At 46.2% G+C, this 21,795-nt stretch overlaps 1 protein-coding gene across 1 annotated transcript; it reads right to left on the reverse strand.

Annotated features, from left to right (window-relative positions):
- Positions 1-1,456: 1,456 nt before the first annotated feature.
- MSL2 (MSL complex subunit 2) lies at positions 1,457-16,646 on the reverse strand. Its single transcript, XM_058844081.1, has 2 exons — positions 16,005-16,646; positions 1,457-4,021 (listed from the first exon to the last, which is right to left on the reverse strand). The coding sequence occupies exons 1-2, from the start codon at positions 16,144-16,146 to the stop codon at positions 2,424-2,426; spliced, it is 1,740 nt and encodes a 579-aa protein (XP_058700064.1). The 5' UTR covers positions 16,147-16,646; the 3' UTR covers positions 1,457-2,423.
- Between the last annotated feature and the right edge of the window lie 5,149 nt (positions 16,647-21,795).

A 21,795-nucleotide genomic window follows, 5' to 3' on the forward strand; every position in this document is an offset into this window, starting at 1 on the left:
TACCATTTGCAGTTTTACATTAACCATCAGGGCTCTCCTGTTGATGCTCCGAAACACTCTTGACCTAAGTTATCCAACTTTTGGTACCACATTGAATGCAGCAGTGAGATAGTAAAGATTCCAAATACTCCCACATTTCTGGAGCAAAGGTACTTTGTATTTAATTTAATGAAAGTCCTAAAAATGTACCATCAACAATCTTGGCAAAACTGAACAGCTCTGCAAAAGCATTCTGACACAACCCGTGCTGTGCAGCCACTCCCAGACTCCGGGTCGCTACTTCGCTTACACGTAGTGGACTAATAAACAGATTTACATTAGTAGGTCACGATCAAACCACCAAATTAGAGACTTGTAGGATCCCTCTGGGTCAACACAAAAATCACATACAAGTTTAACTAAATACATTTTAATAGGACATCGTTAAATCTCATGAGGGCTAAAAAACACAGATCTTAGGTACTTGGGTTGGCAAATAAAGACAAGAATACTAAGAAGCATTTTCCACCATTTACTCATTATCAAAAATATTTTTCAACTCTTCTTGCAAAACAAAAACAAAAAAGTACAGACTGGACACATACATCACATTTTTCTTCCTATGGCTTTAACCCCCCACCCTGCCCACCCCACAAAAAAGACGGGGGGAGAAACAAACCGAAACCAACAAAAAGCTCTGACCACATTCACAGAAAATGACACCATGGTACACTACAAAACAAAAGGAGGTGCCATTTGTGTCCAAAGGGTTTTGCTCATTTCTCGGTGAGGAACCGTCATTGTACGTGCTTTGTGCCAAATCAAAGCACACCCAGCGCCGGGCCGGAAAGCACCACGGGGGCTCTGCCTGAGGAAAAGGGAAGATGGAAGCAGGAAAGGAACTAAAAAAATCCACACTATTTAACATGCTGCTGAAACAGGAATGGCCTTTAAAATCAGACACTAATGTTTGTGTTCGACTCAGCCCATGTTCGGGTTGTGCTCTATCATTCCAAGAGAATTTCTGCTTTCACAAAGAAATCTCAACTTTTTAGGCTTCCAACGAAGCCCTGAAGGCACAACTAAATATTGTGCCTGCACTCTTATTTAGGGATTGCGCTGAAATAAACCACTTTTGCACAAAGCTGAATTCCTAACAGGAATTCTTTCACTGTAACACTTTTCCAGATAAGCTCGACAACTTTGTGGTTTTTTTCTGTTTTCAAGCCTTTTGGCCCAGGCTGAAAAGAAATGACCTTCAAAAGCTGCTTTCAACATTTTAGCAAAAAATGAGATAGGTTCAGGGTGGAGTGAGTTATATATAGCTTATTCTGTTTAGCAAACACCCCAAAAATATGACCTTTGATCACCCTCGATCCCATGCCCTGGCTGGGAGGTGCCTGTCAGTGAGGAACTCACCTCTGCAGGAGGGGTCCCAGCTCTGTTACAGACCTGATAAAGCAACCCCCCAGTGGTGGTAAGTGCTGCAGAATCTCCCTGTAGTCCTGGCACTGATCAGCACCAGAGGGGAGAAAATCAGCCAAGGACTCCCTGTAATCCACAAAACCCCTTCTCTACCCTAGAAGCAACAGCAGTAAGACAGCAGGAACTTTGGAAAGGGAGAGGATGGTGCTAACAGAACTTGAGCCTTCGTAGGGTACCAGTGATGTTCTCCTGCAGCCCAGCCCCTCAGTGACTTGTCACACACAGGGGGCTGGCACAGAGGGGCAACTGAGCAGGGACATGACCTGTGAAGTGTCAGGAAGACACACCCCAAGGATGATGTCATTACCAGGATGGGGTATCCAAGCTGGAGCTCGACCTCTGCATCCACCCAACCCTGCTGAGCCTCGCCTGCAGCCTGAGACGCCTTTTGGCCCACCAGCTTGCTCAGTATTATTTATTAATCTTTTTTTAACTGTCTGCTGTTTAGTAGAGGGCACAACCAATTCTCACAATCAGCACTACCCACCCTTTCCGGAGTGTATCCCCCAGTTCAGTGCGGCCCTTCCCACAGGAACATCAGGTCATTTCCTGCTTGTGGTGACAGTAACCCATCAAATGATTATTCTTCTACACCATCATCTAGCACAGCTGAGATGCACTATCTGGATGCTACACCGAAGCTGAAGCTTTGACTGAGCACAAAGCATGAGCAAGTACAATGAGGTCAAATATATTCCTTGTCAGAAGATCGTGTGATAAAATCATTTACATCAGCAATCGATCTCAAACTATGAGGTGCTGTAAGAACTAAAACAGTTTTAGGGTAACTCCTCCATTATCTGCAACTATTTCCCAGACACTAATACACAGAACATAGCAATGAAAAACACTTGATACAAGTGATCTAAACGCAGGAGCTCCAGCAAGTTAAACAGAACCATAGCTGCCTTAAACCTGTAGCAGTTCCCCTACGGATGGCAGGGAAAAGAAAGAAAGGTTTAACAGTCATATCTCATGTCTATAGCTTCATCCAAACTTTTCTCATCGTGTGTACTGGCAGCTAAAAACGTCGTTACTGGTGACCCTGTCACATTGATTACACTGGTGCTTGTGCTGGCATTGCGCACGGCAATGCTTGTCACATTAATGCCCAAAGTAAGCCGAGTCTGCTCCAAGGCCTTTTCTGGCACTGCAAAGGCCTCCAGCTTCTTCTCCCCGTTAGCCATGTAGGAGTTTTGGCAGCCACGGCATATGCAGTCAAGGCAGGCTTTGCGGTTAGAGTAGCAAGGGCAGCGTTGGCCACGGCATGTAAGAACACTTGGATTTTGGGTGGCACGACCACATTTACACCCTTTCTTTTCTTGTGGCTTTTTGTACACAGTTTTTGTTGGGCTTCCTGGCATAACATTACTGCTGGGAACTTTCTCCTTTGCCTTATCTTTTGTTTTCAGCACCCCTGGTTTGGCTTTTGGGTGGGATTTCTTAGGGGCATGTTCTAAGTTCTTTTTCATGCTTTTGTTAGACAGGAGCACAGTTTTACTGATTTTGGGAGTAGTTCCTCCATTAGGTACAGTCGCAATAGGCTGCAAAGACATTTTATTTTCCTGTTTGACTGTCACAGGAGCCGATGCTCCCAGCGTCGGGCCACAGATGATGCTGGAGATGGGCAGAGGCTGAACCTTCTCACTGTCGCTTTCGGAGCGAGAGCGCTTCCTGTTCAGCTTTGCCACCTTGGGTGTGGCTGCCGTGCAGGAGAGCCCATGAGGAGAAGCATCTGTGGACATGAAAATGTTATGGCTGAGGGGAGGGGGGGAGAGCTGCAGGAAGGGGCCGTTGGCCATGTTTGCCTCCAAGCCAGGCTGCAGGTTGGAGTCGCACACCTCGCTGCTGGACACGGTCTCCAGGCTGCGCAGCACCTCCTCGACGCTGAGCAGCAGCGACCCGCCCGGCTTGATGTCCTCGCTGAAGCCGCAGATGTCGATGCCCGCGGGGCACAGGTCGCTGGTGGCCACCGTGTCACACACGGGCTGCAGGCTGCCGGGGATGTCCTCTGTCTTGATGTAATCACCGGTGCCGCACACATCGATGGCGCTGGCGTGCTCAGGAGAGGGGATGCTCACGCCGAGCTTCTCCACCGACAGCCCGTTACAGGGGGGCAGCCCGTTGATGACAGAGCCCCGCAGGTCCAGGCTGGGGGTGCTCTCGGGCAGCGCCGTGAACCCCCCCTGCGCGTCCGTCGCCAGCTCCGAGGTGGAAGGGACTGGGGAATGCGTCAGACACAGAGCCAGGGCTGCATCCGAGGATTTCTCCGTCTCCTCGTGGAGCGGCGCCCCATCCTTGAGCAGAGCTAGCAGGTCTGCAGAGCAATCCACGGCCTGGATGATGTCCCGGGCCAGTGGTGTCTGCGTGATGTACTCACACAGCTTCTTGTAGCAGTTCACCAGGATGCTCAGCTGCTTGTTCTCCTCAAACTGCTCGTAGTCCTTGCACCAGCTACACGAGGGCTTCATCATCATCTTCTTGCCTTTACACGTTTTGCAGACATAATGCTGACAATTGGAGTTGGTAGGAGCAATAGGGTCTTGTAGCAAATTTCCTATGGGAAAAAGAAAGAGGAAGATTACAATGGACTTAAGGCAGGTTTCTGGGACACTATTGGATGAATTTCCTGTACTATCAAAAGAAGTTACTCAAAAAGTTCAGTTATTCACAAGAAAACATCCCATCCAAACAACTTCCTGTACAAATTCTCACATGTGCCAACCTGATTTTAAAACATTCGATAAAATTTTAAGAAAGCCATCACACCATAACTTGTTGTGTGCTGCAGCCTTTAGAAACATTCTCAACTACACTACTACTGATCGACTCCTCCCCTTCAGCTTTTTCCATGGAAACTTACAGAACATACAAGATTTCTATGAATTTACCCAAAGTGAAAGAATAAACTCCCATAACAACTTACTACAAAGATTTTAATGTAATTAGTAAAAACAAATGGGAAGAGAGCAAAGGGAAAACTCCGAAAGGAATGTAAAAATGATGAAATATCCACCCCTAAAGAGAAGACACAGCAGACTTTGTGTTATTTTCCACTTAGCATTTAGTGAAGCCATCCAAATAAAGATTTTTTTTTCAATATTTTACTGTTTAGAATAAAAAACTAATAAGAATCAGCTAGTAAAGGAATCCACACACCCTCTGACAGCCCAGAAAGTTTCAGACCCCCAGCACTGCCAGTCTAGAAGGTTCTGTCTGCCGATCCCCAAAACTATGAAAACGTGGAAGAAGGGTTTTGGTTTTCATTATGAACAACTCAAATATTACCTAAGGATAAAATATGAAAGAACAAGTGAAACTAAATTCTGTATAGAAACAATCCAACTAGTTCCTATATCCAGAAAGTGACACTATTGCTTTGCTATTTCCAGGCAGCTCTAGGCCAGAAAGATATTCCATCTCCTAAATTAAACTGCAGAGTATCTATAGTCCTCCCCAGCAACAGGCCTCCCTCCCCTCCCAGCAGCACATTCTCAGCTTTGATCAGACCCTTCTCCCATAAGGAGCCTCTGCTGGATGAGTTACAGCCATCAGGGAATTCCCACCCAGATTTTCCGAAGTGAAAACAATCTGCTGCAACAAGTGAATAAAATTAAACCACTTGGGAAGAGGAAGCAAAGTGTATATTGATATATATATGTGTATATTGATATCAGACTAGGATAAAACCCCCAAAATATCAAAGGCATTTTCTGTCATTGCTTACTTCTCTGATCCCTTTTCCCTGCATTCCCTGATCCCTCTTTGGGAAGGGGCTGCTCCAAGTCCTCCACCTGAGCCATCATTCAGTGGGTGTGGCTTGATGTAAACCGGGTTTTGAGCAACAAATCACAAGAGTCAGTGCTCAGGTTGCCATTACACAGTAATTTTTAATAAGAGGAGAGAAATACAGTTGTTCAGCAAGCTGGCAGGTGGCACAGACAGTGGCACAGAATGAGCCCTGCTGTAACAGTGTGACAAGACCCCACCAGAGGAAGACAGAAAACACTCATCATATCAAACTGGGAAGGTTTAAAGCAAACAGATGGAACATGAAGTCATATAGTCCAACTTGCAGGGGGAATTATTGGGTTTTTTCCCCCAAGTTCCCTCGAAATGACACAATATAGCAACAACACAGGCAGAGGCGGCCATTGTAGCCCTAAGATGGGACTGGATTTTAGGACAGAAGTTCCCTGAAGAGAACAAAATGAAAACTTTAAATCCCACCAGCTCCTCAAAGTCCTCTCTTCAGCAGAGACTTCACCAGCAATGGTCCAGCCCCCCTGGATCTTGAGTCCAACAGGACCAGCATGAGCTGTGCCCTGGCCAGCGCCGACACTTCAGAGCCTTGGGACTACAGTGTTCCCAGGGCCAAAAGCCACCAGCGTTAATTAATTCCCAATTCATTAATGACACAAGCAGCTGGGTGCACTCCTCATCCACCAGAAACCTCTCTTGGCTCCTCAGGACAAAAAGGCTGAGTTAAAATGCTTTAACTAAAATGCTAAATGATGCTAGAACTAACATCCTTCAGAGATGGCACCAAATAAACAAGATACCACCTTAACTTTTAATTATATTTTAAAAAAGGCATCACCAACAGTGCATTTTATTTCTCCCAAAATAAATCTGGCTGAAACTCCTGAATAAGTGCAAACGCTAAAAGAGGATACAGGAAAATTTAAATTTCTGGAGGCTTTGAGGGAAAAAAACCAGACAGACTGACAAGACAAAACACTTCACATGCTCTCACTGACTGGAAGAACAGTGCAAGGTCTATTCCCAGTAAATGCCAGGTAACCTACACTGGAAAGACATTAGGAATGTCTGAGCTGTGGGAATATTTTCTGTTTCAATTTATATCTCATTGAATATTCATTCTTTAAAGTTTCTCTCTGGTATGGATTCTGTGGCACTATCACTCTCCTCAATCTTAGTACTGTCAAGTTAAAAAAAAGTCAACCATGAGATGCTAATTTCCCATAAAATTAAGTTTCATTACTTGTAATAGTCAGGGAGGGGCACTAAGCAGCACAAACAGCATCTGAGCTGCTTTGGAACCTCCAGGTTTTGCAGTGCCAAGATCTCACTTTTGCCTGGTGGCCATCAGTGCTGCTTCTCTCTAGAAATTGAAAAATTTATATAGATCTCCAAGATATAAACATGGTGGGCCCTGAAGTTAATATTTTCCCATACTTGTAACTTAGTATTTCTCTAAGCTAAATGTAATTTTTCATTTTATTGTGCAGCCATTCACCTACATTGAGTAACTTTCCACAGTTACTCACTGCAGACCTTCAGTCTTACAGCCCTGAGTAGCCTGGTGTTACTGAACCTTGCTCTGTCTTTTCTCACCCTCTTTTTTAAGGGATTTATCACTACACCAAAAGCAAAATCACATTCTTACAAGGCCTCCAATAAGAAGCTTTCCTTCCACATCAGCTCTTAGCTATCCTGATTTCAGAAAGACTAACTAAACACATACATTAATATCAGCACTTAAAATTAATAAGGAGCATATACAGAGGAAAAATTTTTAACATATTATTTACCAAACATCCTGGCTGATCTGAAAAGGGTGTCCAGGGAGCAGGGGTACTTAAACCACAGGGAATACTTCCTGCTGAGGTCCTTAATGAGCATTATTTCACAGCCACAGAGACAGGGGAAGCATTTGCAAATTGTGTCTCTGAGACCAAAGGGAGGAAAAGAACTGGGAATCAAAACAATTGTTAGGTGTTTGTATCCAGCAAATATATTCCTAATGGATGAAATTCACTGGAAAAAAAAGGCTTGAACAGGTACCTCCAGCCATTCTCACCTATCCTCAGGAAAGGCAGGAAAGGGCTAAACACAAATATCTAATTTAGGGTCCTTGGAAATGCTACTGGAACATTAATCACTGAAAATTATCTTGGCTTTTCCAACAACCCAAAGTCTTAAGAATTATTTCATTATTAAATCTCAATTTCACAAAGTAAAAAAAGTAAGTCACATTTTTTTACAAATACAAATGTATCCCTGGGGTTCACTGCCACCGTCTGTCAGCCTTTGATCTTGGCTGCACTGGGATCACCAGAAGTGCTCTGGTGCTGTGGTGCTGAGCCAGCACTGGGGGCTGGCCAGCCCAGCCTCAAAGCCACTGTGGCATCGAGGGAGCTCACCCACCAATCTGTGCCCACCAAACAGCACGGTGAGCACAAGTTTATTTTTAAACCATGATTACAGAAACAGAAATGCTGAGCCTCTACCAAGCTCTGAGGAGCAGGAAGCTCTACCCACCTGAAGCACACACAGACTTCTACATGCCAAGGACCCCAAAGTCATATCCACAGCTGCAGCTTTGACAGCAGCACTGCTACACTTGTCAGCCTTTCCATATTGCGATTAAACATCATCTGATTGTTTCTACTAAAATATTAGCAACAGCCAGAAAGCTCCAACAACTTGTCACGTCCAAGCTTCAGAGCTCAGGAGCTTCTGAAGGACAGGAACAGGTTCCCACCAACCGTGATACCACTGCACAGGGGTTTGTGCCCAGCCACCCCTCTACCTGCAGCTCCACAGCTTCAGCTGCAGCACCGTGGGAAGGAAAAGCCCTGCTCTCCCCACCACCTTCCCTGAACTACTCCCTGCCACACAGCATCCTCTCACCCAAGAAATGATCAGCTGGAGCCCACTGAAGAATGAACAGCAGCTCAACGAAGCTTTAAGGCAAAACACAACAGAAAACACCCTCACAAAAGCATCATTTCCTGAATTGGATAAACCCCCTAAAAGCACTATTTGCAAAACTATCTGATGACAGACAGGCAGGCATATGATGAGCAGCAAAAAAGGTCTGCCAGCCATCTGCAGAGGAATACAACAAATGTGTGGGATCTGTTTTAGAGGGGTGGGAGATCTGGGTACTTCCTAAAAAACAAGAAAACTGAACACATTCAGACTCACAGAGGTTGGTGCATGGACATGACAGCAGGGAAAAATCTCACAGATCCCAAGTCCTAACACCCCCCAATTCCACACCTACACTCGGGGTGGGCTGGACCATGTTGGATTTGATGCATTTCACCAAAACTGCACCAAAGTCAGGAGCCAGATGCCCCAGACCCATGTCTGTCCTACCTGCTGTCCCAGGTAGAAAAATGCTGGGCAGCTCCTCTAAGTGAAATCTCCTGGATCCCCTGTCACCCAGCAGTGCAGAGCATTCCCAAAGCACATTCCCAAAACACATCTGCATGTGCAGCGGCCACACTCTTAGCTGAGACGCAAACTCATCCTTGCAATATTCCAGGGGCAAAGCTCTGCACCTACGGCTACAGAACACGGCGTGGAGCTAAGGGCAGTTCACAACACTACAGATGTGTGATCCTCCTGTGGGCTTTGACACAAGGTTCTGTACAGAGATGCTGTTCAATTCAGCCAGAAAGTAGAAATGAAAAAATGTTCCCCAAGACTCCCAGCACAGAACTCTGAGAAACAATGAAAGTTTCCCTGTGAACTATGAAAAATTATTTCTTCCTGCAAACACCACCCTGCCCCTAGATCAACCCAACCACACCACCAGAATTTGACCAAGGCATCCACAAATACTTATAAATTCCTTGTTGGGTGAAATAGAAATGAGGGGGACACAAAAAAAGCACTAAAAAAACCCCCAAATCAACTAAAAATATGTATCTCAAAATTTTATCACAGAAAACATTCTACTGGCTACTGAATATTACTTCACATCCTCCGTGAACACACAGCTATGAAAAATTGCTAAAGACATTATTACCTTCATATAGGGACAGTTGTGACTAATAAATTAATGTTTGTCTAACTCTTTGAAAAAATAAAAACTGCACTGTTTTTGCCTGAACACCATGGGAACCCAATTTAACCATCATCAGAAGACAGTGAGACTATTTTTCTTCATATCTGGAGAAATACAGTCAACTTCTTTAGCTGAAGTTCAAGGAAAAAAACTACAACAAATTGCATTTTAAGTGCAGAAGGGACTGCCTTGTTCTTTTTGAGTCCACCCCCCACATAAGAAACAACAGAACATTTTTACTAAGTCCTGTATCAAAGTTATAGTTCTGTTTGAAAGTCCTTGTGTTCACAAAGTCCCTGACAGGAAAAATGCTAAATGTATTTTTAACAAACTAGGTGGTAAAGTTCAAACTTTGAGGATTTAAGAGGATGGATAAATCAATCTTTTTCACCATGCAGTGTAAAATTTTCACATAATGATGTTTTCCAAAAGTCACAATTGCTGTATTTTGAGAAGTTTCAAATAGTAGTTACCATTTCTCCTATGAGTATAAAATAATAACATGTTTCTAAGCTGCAGAAACACAAGAGTTAGAACTTGCTTTGGAAGCTATAGATCAAGTTCATCACATTCCCATAGCAAACAAAAAGCAATGAAAATCATTTTTCCACACTGAACAAAAATGCTTGAACATGAGAATCTTAGAGTGGAGTGTACTGTCCAGGGCCACAGTGTGAGAGGGAGGCTCGTGGGCTGTGGCTGCGAGGCTCAGGAGACACCAAATACCAAATTATATCACTGGGGGACTCTGTAATTCCTCCAGGAGGGCAGGGGAATCTTTGCCCTTTGCTCCCTGCACCTCAGGAAAGGCTGTACTGTCATCACTTCTCAAGGCATTGCCCAGCCCCAGGGAATGTTTTCTGGCCTTACAAAAGACTCCAACACAATATCCAGGAACTCTCAGTCACTCAGTCCCTATTTAGATGGCCTGATGTGCATTGTAAGGTAGCAATGAAAACAAAGGCAGAGGAAGGTGTGCTGGACTGCTCTGTGCCCACTGACCAGGACAGCTCAGCCATCTCAATAAAGATGCCTCTTGGCAACACATTAATTCCTCTTTAAACACTCGGGAAAACAATCGGTTTCATCAATATCCTCAGGCACCACCAAACCCATCCATCACCTCCCAGCTCCTCAAGCAGGAACATTCCTCTCCAGTCCCAGCACAAGACAGCACTGCAACCCTCTTTGGAAGCCACTGTCAACCAGCTGCCACCGAGGGGACCACAGCTACTTCTCTTCCCACTCAATTTTCTTCTAAGGCAGAGGAGTATTTTTAGTTTAGAAACCAATTTAAATTCTACTGGCAGAACTTTCTGTTATCAAAACTTCTGCAGTACAATGCAGACAACCTTGACAAAGCAGTTCTCCCAGGAGTCACACACAGGGTTTGAAAACAGGAAAGGGAAACAAAGTTGAGTAGGGAGATTTTAAGAGGAAATCACCCAACATGTTCTTGAGAAAAAATTGGTGTATACAGAGATGTACAACTGGACATTTTATAGACAACTGCTCCCCAGACCAAGCACAGAGGATCTGCAGCAGAATATATTTGATAGGTACTTAGTCTTTAGTCAATGCTCCCTGATGGTTTTTTCAGAGATGCTGATTATTTTTCAGAAGTATTTTGGCAACCACTCATGCCATTTTTTAGGGGAAAATAATGTACTTTTTAAAACTACCAGTAGTTTTATTTACCGTATTTCTCATAACTGAAAATAAAGAAAAGAAGAAAATGTCAATGGAGAAAATACCTAAAAAACCCCACAGCACCAGACCAATTTTCAAACATAAAAGGCAACTCTGATCTGGCAGCGCAGATCACGAATCAACCCTCACTCTCCTCAACCTAGGGAGAATGGACAAGGAAGAAGTTCTAAGCTAAACTTTTCCATCACAAAACTTAAAAAACTTACATTCTCCACTCTAAAACTCTGTTATCCGAGCCCAACTTAGCCATGGCTCACATCCCCAACAGAAACTCCAGTATCATCCATGTAATTAAGTTTTATTATAATGGGAATTCCTTTCTTGTCCCTTATTCCACGTCTGTGACAGGAAACTGATTTTCCAGGAAGTTTCCATCTGTTTAGGTGTCACTCAAGTACCTCCCTTTCTCCGAGGGAAGTTCAGTCTGACTGTCCAGGCCCAGTTCACACCATTTCCCAGTGACAGAGTGCAGCCCACAGCACTGAGCTCTTCCTGGCACCTGGAACCACACCCCAAGAGCTGCCGACCAGGGAAGGGCATTGGGGGACACAGGGACTGCAGAAGCAAGGGAGAATTAGCTCAGAGAGAGGCAAGGAAGAAAAGCCTTCACATGGATTGAACGGCACAAAGTGGAAAATTTTACACAACTGTATACCACCAACTATGGGGACATTTTAGATCTAGTGCCAAGTATAATTGATTATAATATGTAATTATATTATACACTCCATTCAACTTGCTTTGGCAATAAAAAACTCTCAAAACAGGCTATTGCTTTTACACAAGAGCAGGAGGGAAATAACACCCTTACACTAATCTTTATATAGAAAAACAGAAGTCATCAGCTTTTCATTTTATTTTTTTGGCAATCCATGCCATTGCTCATGCTTGGGAGTTGCTTCCACAATGCTACTGCACCACTGAGCCTTCAACCCCCTGGCTAAAAGTATCAAGAGCTGCCTCAGAACACCGGATGGAGTTCTGTGAGGTACCAGTCAGTGCTGCCATGGATTTCTTTGTTCCTCTCCCCCTAATCTCCCTAAAGCCACATGTTGTCTCACATCCCCTTACTGGGATTACAGGATGTTTAAGACAAGAACTGTATTCTCATCCTGTATTTCCCAGCACCAGCTGGGTTCCCAGCCAAGCATAAAACGTTGTCCTGCAGACCTGCCAGCTTCCAAGAAATCTCTCAATCAGGAATAACAATCTTCCATATACTTTTGAAATCTTTCAGAGATTTCCAAGATGAAATTTTCTATGGATAAAAAACTAAGCTGATCTGACTGGCAACAGTATCTCTTACAAGCATTTCAACTGAATTTAGAGAAGGCTGTTAATGCTGAAAAGACCAATGACTTGCAGTTACCTGCAAGGTATCTGAACCAGAGAATGGCATTGCTAGGTTTATCCCAACAGACAGCACCTTTAAAACATAGAATGTTTTAAATGTTTGTTGCATAAATTCTACTATGCTACTTTTAAACTAAATGTGTTATTAACATGCAATTTTATAATAATCACTTTATTCCAGAGGCTGAAACTTGAATTTCACATCCTCAAAACACACAAGGCACAGCCCTTCTGCCTAATGCACACTTGGGAGCAGTTACTTTCAAGTTCTAAAAGCTCTAGGAAATATTGTCTTATACATACCTATAAAAGGATGATGTATTACCGACAGCACTGTCCAGGAAACTGTCACATGATCACACTTAAATCCTAGAAACACACACACAGCTGTTTCAGCTACAGAACTGAACCCTTATCACCCATCATGAGGCAAGAGAGAGACCTTGAATCCACCCAGAACTGATTCAGCTGACTTACACTGACATACTGTATTTACATTTTGGCTTTCTACTGCTGCAACTCCATGTGTGCCAATCTGAATCTGAAATCAGAGCTTTAATTAGAACTTCATAATTATGTGGGTCCAAAAACTTCTGCCACCCCCTGCTATGTGAGCTGGTGTAAAAACTATGGGATCACAAGGAAATGAGCTGGCTTATGCCTCATGCTTTGGGAGCACAGTGGAAGCCCAGGAATGTTAGCAGATTTATGTAGCTGGCACTCATTTCTCCTAAAAACAATTCCCTAAAATTAAAGGGACAATCTTGACCATGGAATTAATACCTACAGCATAAAAAGCGTTACAGAGTGCACTCCAGAGAGATTACACACTGAGAAAAAGCTGATGACATAAGGAGCACTAATTTGTGGAGTAACTTCCCAAGGGAATTCCTAGAAGCCCAGCACTTGAGACTTTAACTACTTCTGATACTTCCTGCAGCATTTCTCCAACAAAGCAGTTTTAAAACCTTTGCACCCAGCACTTGACAAAGATCTGTGCAAGGAAAGTACCAGACACTCCAAGCTCCATGTACATGGACCCAGAGCCAGGTATTTGGATCTCATAGTCTAAACATAAAAACAGGGCAGAAAGAAGAGAGCATCTAAAAAGCTTTCAAGTATGAAAACAAAAATCCCAACCCAAACCCACACTACACAGTTAGCTCAGCTGGTGAGAGCAGGGTGCTGAGAACACCAAGGCTCTGGGTTCAGTCCCTCTACAGGCCACTCACTAACAGCTGGATTCCATGGCCCTGGTGGGTCCCTTCCAACTCAGAATATGCTGGGACTGTGAGTGAGTTTTAGGTGTCCTAGTGCACACTGTCATGATCTCTCAATGTAGCCTTTACTTCAGTACTTAAATTTTTATCTTTTAAAACACCAAAGCTAAAAAGACTTTGATGGTTGCACAGGCTTTAATGACCTGAAGTATTCAGAATGTGTAAAAAGTGTAACAGCTCAGCACTAAGAGAAAAGGAACACAAAAAGCAAATGAGAAAAAGATGGGCTGGCCTTTACAAGTCTGAACTGCAGATTTGCGACACTTGGGAACACCACAGTGAGCAGTTTTGTGTGGGGCAGGCCCACTCCCCCATGACCACCTCATGTTCAAGACAGACACCTGAGTAACTCTGTTTTACTCCATGGCTTCACAGAGAGTGTGGAATTTACTGAGGCCTCTGGATACTAACACACCACAAACAGGAGTCCAGGAGGCACAGATAAGACTGGTTAATCAGCTGTAAGCAAAACATTTGAACTAAAGAGCAGCTCTAGTTCTCTGAAAGCTGGCCACAGTAGGAAAAAAAATATACACCAATGGAATAACCTTAATATTCAAAGAAAATAAAGGGTCAAGAGACAAAGTGGAACCATCAAGAGGTAGTTTTTGAATAGGAATATCCATGGAAGCAAAAGGAAATAGAAGAAAACTAAAAATGTGGTTTGCTCTACCAAACTAAGAGTGACAGAAAAACCAAGTAAGAAAAGCTGAAAAAGGGGGGAAAAAAAGCTCAGGAATTTGGGTAGGGACAAATTAAAGATAGACAATTTCAAGAGCACAGAGTGTAAAACTAAGACTGCCAAAGGCCAAGAAGGAAGAAGGCAAGGAGAACAAAGAACACATTTCAGAAGACGAAGCCCAAAGTGGAGAAGCCAGAGAGCACAGCAACACAAATATCTTATTTAAAAAAAATCAGAACAATATTTGCATATTTTTTGGCAAAAGCAATTCGGTGACTGACTAAAAGCAGGAAGAATTTATGGGAAGAAAGCACAGCTGGGGTTAGAATCAATGGGGCCTAAGGTGATACGAAATAAAAAGCAGAGATGCATCAATACGAGCATCGGGATTCCATGAGGAAAAAACCTTAAGACAAATTACTTCAGGAAATGACGATGCAGAGATCCTGGGAACGGGCTCCCTCTTTCCCAGTGCAAACAGATCTCTATTTTCAAAGACTTTAAGTGGGAGGAGCCAGTAGCAAGAGGATAGGAAGCATCTAACGCTACTTTAGCTGTCTCGACAGTTAAATCCTGATCCTGTAAATAAATAAAATATTTAACTTTCTAAACCCCAGTGATTCAATTCAAATTCAGTGTAACCTATACATCGGTATCGACAAACACAGTGGGCATAAGACCATTCTGTCAGGAAAATACAAAACACAGACAGGGCAGGACTTAAAACTACCTGAGGGAGAAGAGGAGAATTACAAAAATTCAACAACCAAGAGGTCTAACAGGTCAGAGCCCCCTCCCGACTCTGACCAAGGCTTCAAAGGAAGTTCAAGGAAACCTCAGTTTATTCCAGAGCTTCCTCCCAGGAACGGACACATGCCCCCACTCCATAAACACAGCAGAATGCAATTCCTTCGCAGTATTCCCCGGACTATAGCACCGAAATTCCGGATACTGCCTTTGCCCACAGCACACAGAAGGCTCTTTTTTGGGGATGGGAGTGGGGAAAGCCCAGCACGCTTCCAGCCTGTTTGCTTTTTATGGTAATTATTGTTACAGAACAATTATCTACTAGGCACAAAAAAAAACCCCAAAACATTATTGTTTCTGTCAGCTCAAAATTCCTGGCTTTCAATCGGAATTACTGATTGTTTACATTTCAAGGAGGGTAAAAAAAATTTACGAAGTTCCTCTTCCCCTGCCTCTATGGTCTGTATATGGTTTTGGGTATCTTTTACCACACTCGCTCTTAGTCATCGTTTTTTTAAAGCGATTAACTCCAATACACCAGGGTATTTCAATAACCACTGACAACTGCCGTACCCCTGACGAAGCCGTGCTCATAATAAAGAGCTGCATTTTGAGGCAAACACTCTCTCCACGCCACTACCGCCTTCGCAGCGTGCGCGGCTGTGGAGACACAGCCCCTGCCGCCTCCCTGCCCTTGTGACCGGCCCTGCCCGCGGCTGCCCCGCGCCGGGGGCGGGTTTAGCCCGGGCTGTTCCCACTCCACCGCTCCCGAGCGCCGAGCCGCCCCCCCGGCGGCCGCGGCACCGGGGGCTCCGGGCCCGGCAAACTTTGCTGGGAGCTGCCCCGGGCCGGGCGAGGCGAGGCCGAGCCAGCCCCGGTGCGGGCCCAGGGCCGTGCGGGAGCCCCGGGGACGCTCATTGTGCAGGAACAAAAGAAAGATCCTCACCGCACACGCAGCAGGAGAGGGATTGCCTGAAGTAGGGCAGGAGCTTGTTAATCTCGGAAAAGGACTGGGGGTCCGCCGGGTCGTAGTTGAGCACCAGGCGGCTCGCGGACACGTAGAGAGCAGTGGCATTCACCGGGTTCATCGCCGCCGCTCGCTCGCCGCCGGCTGCGCGGTGCGAAGAAGGTCTGCGCGGGCCGCGGGGGCAGGTGGCCCCGGGGCGGGGGCCGGCCGGGTGTCACCTTGGTCCGGGGCCACCTGGAGCCGCGCGGCAGCGCCGGCGGCAGCGCGGAGGCCGCGGCGGCCCTGCCAGAGGGGGCCGCGCCGGCTCCTCCTCCGCCTCCCGCGGGGGAGGCCTCGCTCCGAGCGGCGGCTCGGCCCGGGCGGCAGCGGCGGCGGCGCTACTGCAGGTCCCTGCGGGCCATACCCGCCCCGCCGCGGGGCCCCTGCTGCTGTCGGCGCCTCCCTCAGCGGCGGCCCGGCATGGCGGCGGCCGCAGGCAGGATCCGCGAACGGGCGCGGGGCGGCGGCGGGGCCGCGCTGCCCGATGCGGCGGGAGGGCGGCGGAGGCACCCGGGGCTCACCGCGGCCGCATCACCGCGGCGGCGGCGCCGCCTCCTGCGCGGGGCCGGTGGGCGCGCGGGCAGGGCCGGGCGGGCCGCGCGCGCTCCGCGGTGGCGCCGTTAGATCCGGCCGTCACTGCGGGGCCATCGCCGCCGCCCGCGCCGCGCATGCGCGCCCGCAGCGGGGCGGGGGGGCGCCGGCGCCCTCTAGCGGCGCCCGGCCTGGCAGCGGGGGCCGCGCGCAGGAGGGCGGGAGGGGCGCGCGCCGCCTCAGCGCTCGCCATGGCCCCGCGAGCTCCTCGCGTACAGGGCTGGCCTCGCACAGCCCCTCACGCAGCAGCGCCCCCGCACCAGCGCCACCGCCCCGCCGCGTCTCGGCTTTGCCCCCTCACGGCGGCCGGGCGCGGACGCCGCGTCCCGCCCCTGTCATGGCGAGCGCCTCCGCTCGGGCTGAGGAAGCGGCCCCGCCTCTGCCCTCAGGCCGTGCTGGAACCTGCGGCCAGGCCTGTCAATACCTTAGGCTGCCGGGTGACGCTCCGACCCCCTACCGCCGGCACGGAGCGAATCCGGGGAGCTGTGGGGCCTGGCAGCTTTTGGGAGAGGTGGCGCGGGAGCTGCGGAGCGCACAAATCGCTCAGCACTTCGCCAACCCCCCCACGCACGGCTCTGTGGACAGAAGTTTGTCATAAGTGTTCCTGCTGGAGACCCCACGTATAGCACAGCTGTGGATGAACTGGCTGAGGGCAGGTATGACCAAGATAGAGGCAGAGGCGGGACTTTTATCGAGGGAACTTGTTTTATTTCCTATGTAAGCACCAAGGCCATTCCGCAGACTTCCAGATCCTGTGTTGCAATGCTGCCAGCACCATCAGGCAGCCCTCTCCCTGCTTCTGTGTTTGGCCTTTTGGGGAATTGCCTGACAGAGCTTCTCCTTTTTCCTACTTGGCCCTCTGTTCACTTAGAGTTGCCCATGTGAAACTAACCAAGGAGTTCCACCTGTATCTTTTAGTTCCTTGTTCACTTCATGTATCCCCCCAACTTTCCAGCCCAACACAAAATGAGTGTACACACAAAATACAGGAATTTGGATGTTGACTCTAAATACTCATTTAGCATTTGTGGTCCTGATCAAGAAGCTCATTCCCTACCTGGCACTGTTCCCACTCGGGCCAGGTACAGGCCGTGTGGGTGCATCTCTGTATTACCATGCAGACCTACAATAATGCTCTTCTGCCTCCCAGCAAACACTCAGTAGCCATCTCTGGACTGTAACTCCTTGCATGCATTGAATCCCCAACCTGACTTCACTCCAAGGCATCTTTGTTCTCACCCTCAGCCTGCTGTTACATTGCCTGTAAAATGCCCAATTCCTTCTTCAGCTTACTGCCAGGAACACCTTCTGTGCTCAGCCAAGCCAACAGACAGAAATAACATCCGAGCAAATTCCCACCAAGTCTGCATTCTCATACACACCTCCCTGTATTACTCCTCTGCCAAACTCTGAACACACTGTGTCCTGAACACTCACAACCCTTCCCAGCTCCCTCTCATGCTGCTCTAGCTCTTAGGCAAGGAGCTTACTTGACACCCAACACCCAGTCTTACCAGTCTCGTCTAATTTCTGGGATACACTCCTTTGAGGTATCATCCATGGGCTAGGATTCAGCAGTTGACAGCAGGAGGGTTCCAGGGCCAAACCTCAATATCCCCATCCACAGCATTAACCTGCGCTGTTCTGGCACTTACTGATGGACCTAAATGAGTAGCTCTGGATTCCATCTAAGGACAATTGCAATCCTGGCAAAACAGATAGTATAAACTCTCTAGAACTACAAAGAATTATTACTCTTGAAAATTATGGTAATAATAGAATATGAAACTGCAAGAGTAGCAAGACTGACTAGGTCATACCTTTTAGACCAGAGGAAGGCCGTAGTGCTTTTCTTTCCCCCATTATTGCTGGCTAATCTGCTGAATTTCACTTTTTTTCTATCCAGATCCTTGAGCTCATTTGTAATAGTTCAGTCCAATAAGCAGATATAATTTTTCTTGCCTCTGTTGATCATTTCTTCCAGTCTGTAACCATCACTATCCTGCAAGAGGAGTCCTGCTGTCTCAGGAGGGTGGGTTAGGGCCTCAGCTGTTTGTGACCACTGAGACAAATAGGGCGGTGATAGTAAATGTGAGAGGTTGATTACCCCCACCCCATCCCCAGCCTCTCTGCCCCCGGGCTTGCTGCAGCCCTGATGTGCTGCACCTGTGTGACCCCCATCAGGCTGCTGAGAAACATCCAGGTGGGGAGCAGTTCCACTTGAGTCTTCTCTGCTGTGCCTTAGGAGTTTCTTTCAAGCATGAGAGCTGGCCTTTTCCTGATCCCTGACCCTGTGTCTGCCCTGCTGGCTGTCTGCTTTGCCCTTGCTGCAGATGGCTGCTGGTCAGGAGCTCACCCTTCTTGCTGGTGCTAGCCCTGCTTTGCTCTCCTCACTCCGTTACCATGTGACTCTTGTAGCTGATAGCACTGCCCCGCCTGCTTTGCTCTGACCTCCCATTCTCACCTTTCTCCTGCAGCAGCCACCTTTGGTACTCCCTCATGCTACAGCCTTGTGGGACAGTCTCCCTCCCAAGCCAGTGGTAGGTGCTTAATGTTGAACAAGCACTGAAACACTCAATAAACCATTGAGTAAATCACCTTGTTGTTTCACTGGAAAATAAGGGTGGAATAAGAATGTTACTTCAGTTTCCAGTTCCTATCAGTGCTCTGCTGGTGGCTGTGTTTAGGGAAAAACTAGACTCCTTGCTCAGATTAGGTTAGAATTGCTTGTTTGACTTGATGTAGGCTTCCTTCTGTGTCACTGCATTTTGAGTATCGTGAAGAGAGGCAGGGTAAGATCAGAGGGATTGTAACAGTTCCAACAACACAGTGTTTTCTGGCCTGATGCTATTAATGAATTAATAAAACAAATCAAACACCAACAAATAGGTAATCATAGTAAGTGCAGAAGAAAGGAAGAAGAAGCATCTCCCACAGCTTCTAAGAAAGACACAGACTGACTTTGGCCAGAAAGCAGTCAGAGGAGCTCAGGATGGCTATCGTAACTCTGCAAAGCCTGTCGCCCTTTGTTAAGCGATCCACTGCTACCTGCTCACTCTTGTTACCATCCCAACGAGACACAGCTGCAGAGACCGCTCCTGCTATACAAGCTGCATCAATTCAGTTGTTTGTGCCTTTTTAATTTACCTTGAATTTGTCTCGTAGGATTGTCCTTTTAGTTTTGTAACTCCCAGATATTCCAGGGGGTGCCCAACCATGAAATGCCTTTGGAATCCTGGTAAAGCAGAGCATACTCCCAGTCCATTGGTTTTGCCTCCCTTTTATATTCATGAACAAACCATAGACTTCACCACTATAACAAATTTTCTCCTCTGTGTTCAAAAGTATTCTTTTATGTTATTCCAGAATGGCCATGCTTTTTAGAAACGTATTCTGGTTGCTTACTAATCTCTTATCAATATCCAGCTCTGAGAATTGCTGGATTTGATTTGAGAGGTTCACAACCACAACACCAGGGACACCCTTTTTTATGGATTATAGGTGTGGTTGCAATGGCCCTTTCATTGAAGTTCACCTCCACATGTGATGAAGCCAATTTCTGCTTTTTTAGTTGGGTCTGGTTTTTTCTAAGTTTTTTGTTTTGTTTTTTTTTTTTAGGTAATGAAACAAAACAAAAAAGGCATCTCTGTTATCAGTCTTGAGATCTGGAATAGTGCAGTACAATTTGTGTCATTAATGGTAGGAGGAATTCCTTGTTCTAAGCCAGAACATTTCTTACCTGTTGTTGGACATTGGAACATTCAAAGCTGTACAGTTTTATAGCACTGCCTGTTAGACCCACCAGTTCTTCGTAACTCTGTGTGGGGTTTTGTTTGTTTGGTGTTCTTTTAACTATCTACCACTTTCAGAAACACCCAGCAAACAAACAGGAATCTATTCGTGGTTTGGATCCACAAGGACCTGAAAGGAATATTCCCCAACAATTTTAAGGTCCTTTGGATCTCAGGCCAAACCCCACCCATTACACCATTGTTAAGGAGTCTGCTTATTGTTCTCCACAAGCTAGTCACCCACAATTCATTTACTTCATTTGGGTGATATATTTGAAGGGAATTTTCATGGGATGAATTTGTAGGGCATCTCTTCCAGCATTTATTATTCAGCACACCTTTCTCTTTCAGTTCTCCCAGCCCTTCCCCAATTTGAACCAGGCTAGTAGGTGTAGCTGCAATAGCTTTTCTCCAGCTGTGTAAGCATGTCTGGCCTAATAGTTGTTCTATTTGAATCAGCATCAAGTATGTGCATTTTGTATATCATATTAGATCTTTGGTAATCAAATTCCTTTTGTTGGTATTAAATTCTATAAGCAGAAGTCAAGAGATACGTGTGTGCAACTCTGAAGTTCTGTCAGGTGAGATCAAATCCCTCTTTTTCAGTTTGTTTTGCCTTATAGTTGTACTTAAATGGACCATGTGAGTAAACTTTATATTGCAGTTAATGAAAAAAATCTGTTTAGCTTACCTTTCCAAAGTGTCACAACACAGATTCCAACACAGATTCCCAGTATGCATGCTAGAACCATAGAAGAAGGAGGGCATTGATAAAGCTCCCAGCAGTCCACCTCCTCACTGAAGCTGTTAATGTTTTTCTGATGTTGCTAAACAAAGAAAGTAAAGTTGCTCTCTGGAAATAGAGCTGTAAATCCAAAGACAGCTGTTGGTTGTTTAGGCTGGGGGTTCTTGTTGGTTTCTATGGGCTAGGAGGATCCTGTGCCCTCTGTCAATCTACTCCTGCTGCAGCTCTTACACCTGTTTGCCGGCTCAGGTTTGGGAGGGGCATGTGAGCAAGTTCTCCATTTGCATAAATGAATTGACATAATTGAGCTGGCCGTTGACTTTTGCTTCCAGGCGCATCCTCTTCTTCCCTACTGCCCACTGAGCTGTGAGGCTGAGAAGTACTACAGAAACTCACACTCTTCCAAAACATAAATTTTTAGCTTGGTGGCAAATAAGTCCAGGCAAATAAGTATTACTGTGACTTCCTAAAGGTGACTTCTTAGATCCATATGTCCTCTGTGCAGCTCTTTTTTGACTAGAGCATTTCTGGTGTCCTGTAGTGAGAAGTCTTGGGCCTGATGTCAGATAGATGGTTAATCCACTTGGTACTTTTCTTATTCTAA

The sequence above is a fragment of the Poecile atricapillus genome, chromosome 8, assembly GCF_030490865.1.
Source record: "Poecile atricapillus isolate bPoeAtr1 chromosome 8, bPoeAtr1.hap1, whole genome shotgun sequence".
NCBI classification, from domain to species: Eukaryota; Metazoa; Chordata; class Aves; order Passeriformes; family Paridae; genus Poecile; species Poecile atricapillus.